At 30.4% G+C, this 15606-nt stretch overlaps 1 protein-coding gene across 2 annotated transcripts; it reads left to right on the top strand.

Moving 5' to 3' along the window:
- The first annotated feature begins 221 nt into the window (after positions 1-221).
- Positions 222-8967, top strand: LOC137812062 (mitochondrial arginine transporter BAC1). 2 transcript variants are annotated; one of them, XM_068613951.1, is made up of 10 exons: positions 222-566; positions 2897-2986; positions 4219-4320; positions 4506-4610; positions 4686-4784; positions 4853-5041; positions 5168-5266; positions 5360-5495; positions 5579-5612; positions 8619-8967. In XM_068613951.1, exons 1-8 carry the CDS (start codon positions 468-470, stop codon positions 5492-5494), a joined length of 918 nt encoding a protein of 305 aa, XP_068470052.1. In that variant the 5' UTR covers positions 222-467; the 3' UTR covers position 5495; positions 5579-5612; positions 8619-8967. The 2 variants fall into 2 exon arrangements, with proteins under 2 accessions (XP_068470052.1, XP_068470051.1); XM_068613950.1 differs by lacking the exon at positions 8619-8967 and adding an exon at positions 5729-6121.
- The last annotated feature ends 6639 nt before the right edge of the window (positions 8968-15606 follow it).

Here is a 15606-nt window from a genome sequence, read left to right as displayed (position 1 = left end):
TTCTAATACATAATGAATTGTTATTTTCATTATCTAATAATTTATTTTAAAAATAGATAGATAAATTAGTTTAAATTTTTATTATAATTAAACTGACATAAATAAGATACTTAAATTAAACTATTTTAATTTATTCCATATGTAATTTTAACATAAATTATTAAATACTCAAAATAAAAATGAATGATGTATTAGAGGTTTTAAACTTTTTTAATTTTTTTAAAATACTCTTTCTCACCTTCAACAGTGATGTTTGTTTTTTCGTCACAGGAGGGCTAGCATCACCATCGGTGTTTCTTTGAGACACTAACTTTGGAAACCTCACAGTGTTTCCAGCTACCGCGGCATTAACGGTTACGCACTCTGGTGATCAACGATTCGCACGCGGAGATAATTGGTACGGACAGTACCAACGTAGTTCGTATGTAGCTGCTAACACCACTTCTATTTTCAAGCAAGTGAGAGGCATGGAGGAGATTTCACGTTCAGGGTACAAGGAATATGTCGCTGGCTTGCTCGCTGGTGTTGCCACTGTAGCCATTGGCCACCCCTTTGACACCGTCAAGGTTCAATTTTTATCAAGTTTTATTGACCCCTTTGATTGTAATTAGCGCCTCCGTTTGATACCGTATTTGATACTTGTATTTTATTTTGGTGTTTTTGCTGTTCTGCCGAATGCTTGTTCTTGGCAGTTGAAAACAGTGTTTGGTACTTTGGTATGTGCTATGTAAGTTTCAATATTAAAATGGGGTGCTCTAATTTCCAATGTCCATTGTTCTGAGCAAGTATAAAACAATTTTAGATCTCGAATTTCCATAGGTTTCATTTTTTTCGTGCTGAAACTTATGTCATTGTTCATTGGTTGATTGAGACTGCTGTTAACTTTTAAGCGGGTATGGTATGTGAGTTTATGTTGAGCTTGTCAGTATTACTTAACTGGCTTAATGACCAAGCTCTTCTGTTCTTGGCCTTTTAACTGGCAACTGCTGGTTTTTGAATGGGATGGTAAAACTGGTAACTTATGTGCTATTTAGGGATGACATGATGATCCAGATCTATTCATGAATTGCTTGTTAAATTCATGTCCGGGCTTTATTGTTAATCTTTCTAAATTATTCATGCGTGTATAAATATTATGATATTAATGGTGAAAAAAAATGGTGGTTGTTACACTCGTAAACACAAGATGGAACACTGAAATTCGGTATCTAGGCACACTAATTAAGCAGAAATTACAACAGAAGTTGTCCCAGAGATGGAACAACTCCTATGGAGAATAACTTTGTTTGAAGAACTTCCAAATACAACTTCTCCACTCACTTTTTTTCTTCTGGCTTTTTCTATACGAATTTCCCATGATAAATTCTCCTTAAAACTTAATAACTGCCTACTATCGGATCTTATATAAAATAGTTGTTCCTAAAATATATCACTGAACCTAAGTAAACAATGCACGCGATTAACAGTATGTAGCCACTTCTATTTTCTGCCGATCTCGTCATTACTACCTACTGTAAAATCAGCCTTGTCAGAAAGAGTTAACCAAACTTGACTTGTAATTGTTTTGATTCTGACCATTGCTCCAACCTCCATGTGATTTAGAAGAAGCACCTTTGGTATTGAACTTTCATCCTGATGAAATGACACTTTTTGCAAGCCTTCCTACATCATTTTGAGGCCAATTAGAATTCTGCCCCCTAAATTGTCTACTGTCTATTTGTGATTCAGCCAACACTTCTATGTCTCGTGAATTTGGCTTGAATGTGTGATTGGAGATGAAAAATATGAATCTGGCACCTAATCTCTGGTTGAAGTCCACCAAGGGAGTACCCTAAACATTACTCTTTGGGTAATTTTTTATAATTGAGAGGAATCAATTCAAAAGCTTCAACGTAATTCCAAATCTTGCAACCGAAGCCTTCTTAAAATTTTCCCAAGTGAGGTGCTCTTTCGTTTCTCTCAATGGGCTAAGCCAGTGTATCATTAAACCTTGTATACTTGGCTTGCATGACCTTACATCCTCCTACAATGTCTTCTTCACCGTAAAATACATTTATGCTCTTGTAATCCATACTTGGCTACGGCTGCATAGATTTACTCAAGCCGTGACTTCTAGGTCACAAATAATGGAGAAATTTACAGGAAATTATATTACTTAAGTGATCAAGGAAAGAATGATTTTTCTATCTCCTTGGCATGTGAAAGTTGTTGCTCTGCTTTCTTTTATCAAATTGTTTGCTTTTGTGATAGAAAATGATAGTTAGGCTCCCCATGAGGGGCACACACGAACTTAACTTTCTCTTGTCTCTCTTGTTTGCTCTGTAGGCGTGTGATTAAATAATATATGGTATATGAGCAGGAACAAGACTATAGGGATAGAATGTGACTTGCAATGCAACTTAACAGGGAATCATACTAACTCATGGAATTATTAGATGCATAAATGTTATGCATATAGGAACTCAATCAGCAATATCATATTCGTAAGCTAGACAATATAATCCATATTTACAGAAATTTGCTGTCTCTTAACATTAGACTACTAAAATAATTCACTTTACAAGATAATGTCAATAATAAACTATGAACATGCTGAGATTTCCTGAAATTTTAAATTTATGCATCAGTGAACACAACAAACATACTTTATTTTGAACAATTTTCCTAGATCATGGTTCTTTAGCTGCTGTGAGAAATCTGCCATCTTTTTTGTCATTCTTTTTGGTTCATGATCTTCTACAATGTTTTTATCCGTCACACTTGTAATTATATCTATTTGAGGCTCTTCCTTGCATGTTTGGTCTTGACTTCAGTTTTTACTGTGTTTAATTATTTTTTAGTTATTTACTTTTAAAATTGTAGCCTATCTGTAAACTATTATTTCCCCATTTATCAGGTGATGCTGCAAAAGCACAATGCAGAAGCACATATGATTCAGTACAGAAATGGATTGCATTGCACTGCTAGGATATTGAAGACAGAAGGAGTATGGCTAATTGACTCAAATTCCAAAGGATAAAAAAATGGGTTATTACTTCAAATTCCGCATAGGCATACAAAACAACTGCTAAATTGTATCAATGCTTGTTGATATGCTTACTTGTATATAAAAGCTGGAAGTGTGGTAAGGCATAGTTTATCTTTACGTGGCATGTAGTGGGCACAGTACTCAATTCCATTTGGGTAATTTGGATTGAATAATATACTAATTACTAGACCATCACATCATTTAAGTAGGGATGTGACCTCAGTTGCGATTGTGGTCATGGCCGTAAGAAACGAAGTTATTTGACCATCTGAAATTTGTGTGTGGAAAGTTATCTTCCAAGAGAAGAAAGGATGACATGTCTGAATCGGAGATTTATTTCTTAGAACCTATTTATGTAATATTTGGTTAAGTATTTGTAGAAATCAGGCTATGCTTAACTTCACTTATACTGTAAAGTCAGAACTCATAAGGCACACATGTTCAAATATCCTATTTTCCTTTTCTGTTCTGATGCTTTTCCTCCTAAATGGAAGTATTTTTCTCTCCCCAGAACCCACATATTACCTTTCGAAGTTTGATTGATAAAATAAAATAGTAAAATGCTGATGCTAAACTTGCGTTTTTTCATTGTGACTTTTGACATTTTCATTTATGATACATTATTCCTCCAAAATTGAAGAGAGTTAGTATTTATGATCCCTAAGCCAAACTTTAGAAATGGGTTTTACTTGTAAAATATGTCTTATAATACTGAAGATCTTAGGTGATAGTTGAAGTATGATTAAATATGCTTTATTTTGTCTTATATTAATTATTGCTAATATTACCTTTATTCAGTTGATGTGTGTCCCGAAATTGTTCTCCTAAAAGCTTAAGCTGATAGCTTGTTTGTTGGAGATTCATGAATGATTTTATATCTATGACACTCAATCGCCCAAGAGTCTATTGGCTTTAAGTATAGGTAGATAAGGCATTGGCCCATTTTGTGTTGAATTTCAATTTAATTATGAATGGGAGTGGCAATGGTGGAATTCTTGAAATTAGTCACAGACTGATATTATGTCAATGGGTAACTCTCTCAACCTCAAAGGAAAAAAATTAACCATAAATGATTTAAATATCTCTAACAATATGTTATGTTTTTTATTTTCTTTTTCAGTGTTAATCATCAATGTCTAGGGAATTGACTTGAGAGTTTTCGAAATGTAATTTTGTACTAACTCTTACAGATCAAAGGACTTTATAGAGGAGCAACATCATCTTTTGTTGGGATGGCAGTCGAAGGATCACTATTTTTTGGCATTTATTCCCAGACAAAAGTGTACCTTCAGGTGTGCTTGAAAATGGCTTAAATGATGTTTATCTTGATTTGACATTGCATCAATCAGCACACTTGTTATGAGATAAAGTTTATAATCTTTTTAGTAGTTGCGTGAGTATCATTTGTGATGTATCTTGAATCTCTTAGTGTATCTTTGGTTCATACCTTCTACATTGTTTCCCTAAACTAATTTAGGGGGGAGTTCAAAGTGGGGAACCACGGCCGCAAGTAATAATTCCATCTGCAGCTTATAGTGGTGCCATCATCAGTTTTGTGTTAGGTCCAGCAGAGCTGATAAAGGTAAAGTGAACCTGCAGTGTCATTGGTACCTTTATTGTCTCTAAACCATACCAATTTAAATTTGAACTTCTACAGTGTAGGATGCAGATACAAGGCACTGATTCTTTGGTTCCCAAGTCCAGTAGATACAGTGGTCCCCTTGATTGTGCTCTTAAAACAGTAGAAACTGAAGGGGTGAGGAAATTCTGTAACATTCTGCAACACCATGATTAATGTGTTATACCTGACGGTATTCCTTTCAGGTGAAAGGAATTTTTCGTGGAGGTTGTACAACATTGCTTAGAGAATCTATTGGGAATGGTGTCTTTTTCGGTGTTTACGAATATGTGCGTTATCAAATGCATTCAAACATCAAAGTTTCTTCATCCAATTACAGCAACCTGGCTGATATTGGAGTTGGGATTGCCAGTGGTGGTCTTGGTGGTGTTGCTGTAAGCATGTTGATAACTAAACATGTTTTTTTTATGATGTAGTTGACAACTACTATGCTATTGTATATTAACCATACTGAAGCTTCTTTTATTACTTTTCGTGATTTTTGTTGATTGTTATACCAGTTTTGGTTGACGGTTTTGCCTCTTGACGTGGCAAAGACTTTAATTCAGACAAACCCTGACAAAAACTGTGCAAGAAATCCTTTTCGGGTCTTGAGTTCAGTAAGCTCTCTAAATCTTTCTACATTGTTTCTTTAATTGCCAACCATTTATATATTAAGAAAAAAAATGTACCAAAAGTGGTTTTATTTGTAGATCTACCAAAGGGCTGGATTGAAGGGGTGCTATGCAGGTTTGGGTCCTACTATAAGTCGAGCATTTCCTGCTAATGCTGCAACAATTGTTGCGTGGGAGTTAGCATTGAAAATGTTAGGCATAAAGCGTGACTAAGGTTGGTTTCTTTCAATTGTTATATGATGACTTCTTTTCTGATACGCATCAAATGGTGATTATTATTGCATTATATTTGTGCAGTCTACCAAATTGCTGATCATACGACAAAGCTCAGGTAACTTTCATAAAGCTATTTCTCACCCTAGCTAAGATTTGGAGAAGATAATGCTTTTAACAGAATGCATTTTTGTGGGGAAGAGTTTCTAATTTTCAATTTTTTTCTTTTACTAGGACATCATTCAGCATTGCATTTGAAGCTGCTTATTTAATTTTTTTATTAGAGAGCTTGGTTAACGAACTTGGAACCAAGGGCCTTGATTTATACCCTCCAATTTTTTAGATAGAACATTTCCTATCACTGGCATAAAATTATATTGTTAATGGCCTTTGAAGTTGAACAGTTTTGGAAGTGTATGGTATGGCCAAGGCAGAAAAGCCCACCTTTTTGCACCATTAAACTGCCAAGTGCTAGCTGGGGCCACCTTTTATCAGTTTTATGACCTCTTCACAACATGAGTTCATACGTTTAGCATAAGTTAGCAATCCTACATTGAGTAGAATAAAAGACTTAATGCTGTTATGACACACTCATTTGATGGATTAGTATTTTGGATTGGTACAAAAGATCTAACATTTTGTTGTTTTCAGTTGGGTTTGGGAAGGGTTACTTATAAATTTGAACAAGGTACAATGCTAGTAAGTGAGTAAAGTCTGATTAGATTGTTATCGATAGAGTGAAAGTCATTATGAACATCAATTCTTATAAGAGATGGTAATGCATTAAGTAAAATAAAATTGTTAATATGGTAATTAAGCCACAAGACTGGTCCACTTGTACATAAGTAGAAGTTTTTGGGCTGAATTTTTCTCTTCTCATCAAGATATAAAAGTTAGTTGAGTTATTTTACAGTTCATAACAGAAACCACACTGGAAGAATGGCTGTTGTTGGAAAGGAAAAAGGAAGATTTGACATAGTTAAACGGCAAAGATTTAGGAATATTATTTAACCCATACCCTGATGATTTTGTTGAGAAAGATTTCCCTGGACAAAGCAAATAAGAAATTCCCACATCATTTAAAATATTAGATTTTTTTTTTTTAAGAAAACTAATTCAATCATAGAAGCCTGTCTGGAGAATCACATAGGGGGTTGTGTTTAAGCCTATCACATGTAAAAGAAAGCTTGTAATTATACCAAACAGTGAGGAAGAAAAACAATTCGTTTCTCATTTCATAGAACTTCCCTAAAAACATGAGGAAGTAATAAATGTTGAGCATGAGCAGAACTGGTATTGAATATTTATCTGATTCTTGTCTTGTTGATGGCAACAAAGGGGAAGAAATTCAAAATAAAAATGATCATTTTTAATGTGTCACAATAATATTTGAGTTATTTTGCTCGATTTTGTTAGACTCCAGGGATTTCCTGCACAAATAGGGTAATTTACACTACAATTTGGAGCAGAACCAGAATTAAATCACTATCTCACAAGCATAGGCCTAAACCCTAACAAAGAGCCCTTCTTTCGCAAACACACAAGTAAATTCCTACACACATTCCCCCATAACTTCCAGAACTCATCTAACAGTAAATAATAATTGATAGATATAGAAAACATTGGTTAATTTCACATCTAACAAGATACGTATCTCATAATAATGTAAGCAAATTTATTTTTAAGAATGACATAAAATAGAAAACGTAAACTGGATATTGAAACTAATATTCTCATAAATAATAGATGAACAGGACATATGCACTTATCCGTAGCGAGACTTTTCCTGAGTGTTCTTTTGAATTTCTTGAGAGAAAGGAATTAAGATTTCACTTCCTTGACCTTTCTTTCTACACTCTCTTTCTTGATAAATAAATTAAAGAAGGAAATTTTGTTTTACTGTTCTAGATATAAATCCCTCAAAACTGCCACTTCGATCAAGTTATCTTAAAAACTGGTTCACTTTAATACATTTTACATGTTACGAATAATTAAGTAAATAAATTAAACTAACATAATATGCAATGGTTGAGGTTCCAACGGTGGCAGCTCCGGTAGCAAGGAGGCGGTGGAGCGATGACTGTAAAATACGGTGAAAAGTGGGGGTCTACCAAACAATTAAACCCTAATCCTATCCTCAGATAACATATTGAGAAGTAAATTTTTAAGTATCATTTAACCTTATAAAATCAACTTACAAGATGAAGTTTGCGTCTACTTATATACTATATAATGTTCTTATATCTAGTTGATATGAGATTTCCAACACACTCCCTCATGTCGAGACCCTCCAACTCGTGTATGAGACTATATATTTATGGTGGTCTGACAGTTAATGACGTGATAAGTTCAACAAACTTTTGTTATGATAGACTATAAATAACTTTGATATCATATTAATAATAAAGAAAATAAATATAAGATCAATATCCATTGTGTAAAATACAAAGTTGTTTATTTGTATATGAAAATAATAACACAAAAACATGATAGAATAACAAAAACCAAGGACTAAGCTGAAAATAATAACACAAAAACATGATAGAATAATAGAAACTAAGGACTAAGCCGCTACATTCCACACTTAGTATATCATAATTTCATAATTAAGGATTCAAGACTTTAGTATATAATTTCATAATAAATCACAATTGTACATCTCTCAGTTAAAACTTATTTTAAGAGACATCCACGTTTGTATAAGTAATACAGATATGGATGCAAACATAGATAACACGGACATATCATAAATGAACTCAAAGTATAAATCATCTAATACAAAATAAACATAATACTCAACTCTCATTTCTAACAATAACATCTATATTTTAAACATGCTTAATAAATGTGTTTGAGAGGTAATTTTTTATTAAAGGATTATTTGTCATAAGATTTAGACTAATATGGTCTATTGATATTCTTTGTAGTGCATGGTTGATAATGATCTTTATCAACATTATTATGTGTTATTAGAGAATAAAATAATTTGCTTGTAAATTGTGTATTAGAATTTATTTTCATTTGATTGTATTTTCTTTTAATTGCAATTATAAATTGTATTATCTTTAAATTTGTAATTATTGTCGGATTTGAAATTGAGTTTCAATTAACAAATTGATCAAAGGCCAAGAAGCTAAAGGATTCTCGGCCAAAGCAAGGACAAAGGCTTATCCAAAGCAAGACATGGAAAACATGGAGTAAGCATAATACATGTCATTGAAATCTCGGCCAAATAGAGAGAGTATTCTAGATCCCATTTGAATTTGAATTTTCAATTTATCTCTTAAATTTAATTTGAATTTTCAATTTATCTCCTAAATTTCATTTGAATTTTGGCATGCTCTTAGGCTATAGCCACCTTGCATCTTTATAAGATACTTTAGATTGAATAAGAATTCTTAAACATTTAGTTTAGTCTTTTGAAAAAGTGATTCTCTTTTTTTTAGTCTTATATAATTATGAGTTTAAGTGGTGATTCTCCATCTCACTTATCTTGAAGTAATCTCAAGTTATGTGTTCCCTATCTCTTTTCTTCTACATATTTTTCTTCTTTGGGTACATGTTTGAATTATACTTGCTCTTGGATCTCATCATTTTGGCTAAGCTACTTATATTGTTCTTAATTTCATTTTATATTCTTGTATTGTTTGAATATATGAATCAAAGCTTAAAAATATCTAATTCATGTATAAAGAAAATATTTGATTCAATTTTTGGTCGTATTCTTGTAAAGATATAGAAACTAATTGATCACTTCCAATACCTACGCAAATCTTATTACTTTGTTTCTTAACTTCTTCCTTTTATAACAAAGTGTTCAATTACATATGTTTACTACTTTTAGAGTATTTATATATCTTTATTAGAAAGAAAAAAAAACATTGTTGAAGACTTATCATAATATATTTTCAATGACTTATCAATACTATTAACAATTTTGAATCTTGAGTCATGCATCTGTTTCGGTTTATGATGTTTGGGGGGCAATTTGGGTTGGAATTGTGAGTGAAATTTGGAAGCATAGGAACTCGGTCGTCTTTAATGGAGGAGTGGCAGATGTGTTAGAAGTTTTTGCCTCAGCACAAGTAAAGGTGTGGTCTTGGATTGCTGCAAAGTCCCGCGAAGTTTATTTTTCCTATCCCTGTTGGGTTCTGGATCCTTTGGCCTGTATACGACTGATTCGGTAAAGCTAGTTAGCACTTGGTTTGGTTGGTCTTTTGACCGGCGGTTTTGGATGTCGAGTTAGGAGTTAAATTGTATGTGTGTTTGTAAAAGGGGTGGACCACCCCTGAAATGGTTCTCATTTATTGATTTTTTATTGTTGATAAAAAAAAATAACAATTTTGAATCTTGAAATAAAGTTTTATAACTAATTAGTCTAAATTATAGTCTTAAAAATGTTACAAATTGAGTTAGCATGTAGATGCAACAAGAATTTATTGCTTTGTACTTTTTTATAATATTGTTCCTCGAGCTAAATGAAATATATAACCAAGAGTGACCAAATCTCCTACGTGTAATCATGTGATAAGTATTTTAGAATTTCTTTTACAATTTTTCAATGTTCTATTCTAGTATTCTTTTTAGCATTATAGTTGCATAACCTATGTCTAATTGAGTATAGATCTAAGTATACATAATAGGCTAAAGAACAAATGTATACATAATTGCTTACATTTGTTTTCATTCCAAATAATTCTTATGAACAAGACTAAACTTGTCTCCTTCCCAAATTGGAACTGTCGATATTGAATAGTTTTTTATCTTAAACATTTCTTATACTTTATTAATATATATTTTATGGAACAAACCTAACATCCTTCTTATTTTTTCATAATATTTATATTTCTATTACATAATTTGACTCGTTCATATTATTTCAAAGACCAAAATCTTTAGTTGCAAACAATATATTATAAACATTCAAACTCACAAATATAATCTTCCATTCACCATCTATTAGACATTTATACTGATTAATACTATTTTTTATTATATAGTAATTCAAAATAGCTAAAAGAAATTTTTTTTCAAACATCATTCATGTTACTTATCGTGGTTATTCTATAATAGACTATTTTGAATAATGAGTTTATTTTGCTCATCTTAGAAGTGAATTTGAAGAAGTGAAAAAGGAGAGAAAGAAAACAAAAGGAAATATTGAGGTTGTTTAGAATCTAAAGAAAAGAATGGAAAGTGCACACAAAAAAATGAAAAGAATGTTTCAATTTGATTTATATAATGCTTAAAAAATTATAATGATATATTTATAAAATAAGTAAATTATATTTATTTTTATAAATTAATTTTAATTGAATAATAAATTATAATTTTTTTATTATTATTTATTATTTAATAATTTTAATAATAATATTATTACTATTTTTCTTAATTATTTTATTTTATTTTATGATTATTATTATTATTTTATTACTATTATTATTTTTAATTTTTATTATTATGTTATTATTTTATTGTATAATATTATATAATGAATTATATTACGATTTTGTATATAATATAGTCGATTTCTTAGAATTGTACTTTCTTAATGTGTCACCAGTACAAGTCATTTGGAGGTAAATCTACCTAAAATAGATTTGAAACTTAATTTTTTATACTAACATAAGCAAGCACGATTTATTGAGTTTGTCATCAAAGCCATGCTTCATTTTCACCCTTTCGTCTCAAACGAAGAACTCGAAAGGAAATAATCTTCACAAATTTGTCTTCACATGACTGTTTTAGGTTTAAGACATTTCCAAGCGTGCTGCTGCCCATGTGTTTGATTTTATGTCTTAAAGACTAGTTTTCTGAAAACTTACAGTATTAAATAAATAAATTAAACGAAGTAGGGTTGAGTTAAAAATGTTGAAATAAGAAAACATTAGGAGTAGCTTTTCCCTTGAACTTAGAAAATGGTTGCAATTATTATTTAGGCTACCTTGTCTGGTAAAGATGATGGGTATAAGGCATAGGAGGATATAATTAATGCAGATCATATCATCATAAGCACACTCTCCATCTTTAATTAGACAAAATAATTGAGAATCAAATAGATACTAGAAGGAAATACAAATTCTAAATATTTTTATATTAATATAAATTGGAAAAGGAGAAAGAGTAGGATTTTGGACTTTCTATTTAAACGGGATTGAGAAGATGCACCAAATAGAGTTAAAAGGGGAAGTATAAACTTTTTCTCAAGAAAAGTATAGGGAAGTGGAGCCTCTTTGACCAAAGTTGGAAAGGAGTGGTTTCTAAGTAACTTTTGAAGACAATCAAATATTTGTACCAAATTTTGAGGAAGTGGAGGTTTGTGACGTAGTTTAGGATTGTGGTAGTTATAAAGTGTCCTAAGGTTATTTAATGAGTATCATCATGGTTTTTTTTTTTCTTTTTTAATATGGGTAGTTCATGCGATTCGCCTATAGCATGTTATAAAAAATTTGGGGTGAGGTTCATTGATCTACTTGTATTTATTTCGCATAACCCACAATCTAAGTGGGTTAGGTACAAGACGAGATAGTCAGCCCGCTAGTCCGTATAATAATAAAAATTGTATTTTTTCAATTTTTTTTTTTACACTCCATCAATTTTAGAAATCGAATTCTGAAAGTTAAAATAGTTGTTCCGAAAAAGTTATTTCAAATTTTTTTTTCTCTTCTAAATTTTCATTTTCGGAATTGACTTTTATGGTATGGAAATTAAATTTCAAAATTGATAAAGTATAGGAAGAAATTTTATGAGGTGCAGGAAGAAACACCCTAATAAAAAAAATGTAAAATTGCCTCCTTCAATTTGTGGTTCTCATTAATTTCATGTTTCCAATCACCCAATGTACTCTCCTAAGTCCTGCCATTGTTGTCACCCAAACACCTTTTCAGTTTATAGTGTGGTAGAAGTATTAAGAGAATGTAAAGTCATTGGAGAAATTATTAAAATGAAAACAAGTTAAAAGTTAATTAAAAGAGGTAAAAAGTGATCCCTAGTGATGCAAATTGAATAGTCACCCAACATTACTACTATGTCTACAAACAAGATAATGAGTGTTATATATATATATATATATATATATATATATTACAAGTGCATTAATATTTTTAATAAAATTTTAATTTTATTATGTGATGCAGGCCAACCTGATCCGTATTTTGGGGGCCAATACGAGATAGGTCAATACGGAGTGGACTAACTTGCGTTATCACTCTTAGTTTTTACAAAAGGAAGTGACTTTTCCTTTGTATCTTTTATTCTTTTTTTTACACGATAAAAAATAATTAAATATAAATTAATTTAGATACAAAAAATAATTAATCATTATATTCACTAAGTTAGATATTATTTAATAAATTAAAAAATTATTTGTATTTAAAGTAGTTTATATTATATTCACTAAGTTAGATATTATTTAATAAATTAAAAAATTATTTGTATTTAAAGTAGTTTATATTATTAATAAAAATTTATAAAGTAGTTTCTAAATTGATATCTAATACTAACTATTAAGGTTTTAGCTACTAACTACTTTAAATTTTAAACGCTCCACAACAAAATAAATTTCCAGAAAGAAAGAATCATCATTTTCTAAAAATAACTACAATCCCCCTTTTCCAGATATTTGTTCCCAAAACCTATTGGGGAAAAGTTGTGTTAGCTACCTCATACATCACCAATGGGTAAACACACTTGTGTCTTAAATGACATTAATCATATCAATTTTTTACTGTCTTTTATTCCCTCTTCCCTTTCCTCTCCTAGTGTTTAGATGTGTTATTTTTCGTCACTCGCATAATCTTAATCATAATAAATAAGATCCTACAGCTCTTGAATATGTATTTTTTGGTTTAGGGTTTAGGGTTTAGGGTTTAGGGTTTAAAAAGCATTTTTTGAATCAAATATGAAGATTCCTGAAAATAATAGTGAGGATATTAGTTGTGTTTGATAATATACCTATTTTATTGAGAAAGAGAAAAAATATTATTTTAAATATGTTATTTCTCAATATGTTTGCATTAAAAACATTTCTAATAAACATCAAAGTTTATTGTTTTTATTAATACAACAAAAATTCATACTTTAATATAAGTCATTAAAAGTGAACATCTCAAGTTATGAGAGAGGAAACAAAGGCATTAGAAAGAAACTCAACATGAAAAATTATTGAGAAACTAAGACAAAAAGATCACATAGTGTAAATAGATATTTATAGGGAAATATAACACAGATGGTGCAAACTTATTGAATTGACTATGATAAAACATTTTATGATGAATATATTTCAATTTGTTCTTGCTCTGGTAGTTTATTTTGATTGAAAGTTACTCCAGTTGAGTGTAAAAAATATATTTCTTGATGGAGCTTTAAAATAAGTGATTTACATGGAGAGCCTTCCAAGATTTGAGCATGGTTTGAGAGATTTACAAAATAAATGATTTCCTTAGGATACAAGAAAATTCAAGGAAATAATATTTTATTCATAAAGCCATTTGTTACAAGTAAACTTGTTATACTATTGTTCTTTGTGGTTGATATGATTATTGGAGAAGATGATTAAATAGGGAAATTGTTTTTAAAGGAAAAATTGGCAAACCCAATTTGAAATAAAAAATACTTTCTTAGAATATAAGTTGTTTACTCCAAGAAGGGAATTTTCATCAAAAAAAAATATGTACTTGATTTTCTTAAAGAAACTTAAAAATATGTCACTAGAAAGAAAAAATAAAAAAATATGTCCATAAGTAATTTAATATACTTTATTTTTAAAATTTTAATTATTATTTGAATTTTTTTTTAATTAGCATTTATAAATAATTTTATGATTATTATTGATAATTATTATATATGTAATGACAATTATAATTAAAGTTAGAACAATTATTATATATGTAATGACAATTATAATTAAAGTTAGAACTAAACTGTAACATGTGGGATTCAGTTTTAACCATTACCCTAGCTAAGTGTTGTCATGTTATGATTATTATTATACTTATTAGTATTATTATTAATATTAATATAATTAATAAAATAAAAATTAATAACATTATTCATATATTTAATATCATTAATATTATTAAATATTATTACTATTAAATATTATAAGTATTATTAAATATTATTATTATTATTAAATATTATTATTAATATTATTAAATATTATTTTGCAACAGATTATCAGATTTTGCAACAGTAACTATAATTTACATAGAAAGAAGATTTTTGTAAAAAGTGAGGAGGGTAATAGTAGCATTTGTTGGACAAGTTGGGAAACTATATGTCTGCCTATGTCCTGGCATAAAGAATAACTTTTTTGGGAAAATAGAGGATTTATTTAATGAGATGGAGCTGTTGTGGAGTGAGTATGCATGGGGTGGAGAGCTCTTCAAAACTTGGAAGTGTAAAGGTGGGATCAGTGGAGGATTCATTGCATGGAGCACAACACAAGGATTCAGTGATTTTGAAAATTTTGCTATGCATGAATGAATGTTACTTCAGTTATATTTGCTAAGCCCCAGTCAACATATTTTATTATCTAAAAGATGATAGCTTAATCAGGAAAATCTTTTCACAAACAGAATGTTATTACATATTTTGGTATCAGTGTTGGTCTTGGCTTTGGCACCTCGATTCAACCTTTTCCTATTTTGCTTTTTGTGGAGGTGAAGTTATGTTTGTGTGCAGTAAGTAACATATCTCAATCTTTCATCTCTCCATCAACATAGTACTAAGAGGAGGTGACATTATCTTTGTGGAATTTGGATACATATATAGACTTTTGATGTGAGTGAAGTCACTTTGATTTTGTCTAGTAGTGAAGTCACTTTGATAGGGTAACAAGGTCTCACATGTGCCTGGTATTGGTGGTTAGGGCCAATTTACATGTAAAATCTGGTGGGTTTTGGTGAAGCAGAGTTAATTAACATTTGTTACAGTATATATAGTGTGTATTTTATATGGTATGCAAGGACATTATAGGAGGGGCATGGCAACTATGGTACACAAAAATATGACACAACTTGTTGGTTAACCAATAGGTTTTTCAGTTTCTAATAGGTTGTTGGTACCTAAACTCTATTCTTATATTATAATATATTTGTTTTTCCTAGCAT

This window comes from Phaseolus vulgaris, chromosome 2 (assembly GCF_000499845.2).
Source record: "Phaseolus vulgaris cultivar G19833 chromosome 2, P. vulgaris v2.0, whole genome shotgun sequence".
Taxonomy (NCBI): domain Eukaryota; kingdom Viridiplantae; phylum Streptophyta; class Magnoliopsida; order Fabales; family Fabaceae; genus Phaseolus; species Phaseolus vulgaris.
The sequence above is the reverse complement of the archived record's forward strand: the minus strand, read 5'-3'. Positions and strand labels throughout refer to the sequence as shown.

What these genes read in the sequence shown, in the direction of transcription:
- LOC137812062 (XM_068613951.1), top strand. Translation starts at nt 468, where the DNA reads ATGGAGGAGATTTCACGTTCAGGGTACAAGGAATATGTCGCTGGCTTG. An exon ending in GGATATTGAAGACAGAAGGA is followed by an intron (nt 2,987 to 4,218) that starts GTATGGCTAATT and finishes TAACTCTTACAG; the next exon opens with ATCAAAGGACTTTATAGAGG. An exon ending in GTGGTCTTGGTGGTGTTGCT is followed by an intron (nt 5,042 to 5,167) that starts GTAAGCATGTTG and finishes TTGTTATACCAG; the next exon opens with TTTTGGTTGACGGTTTTGCC.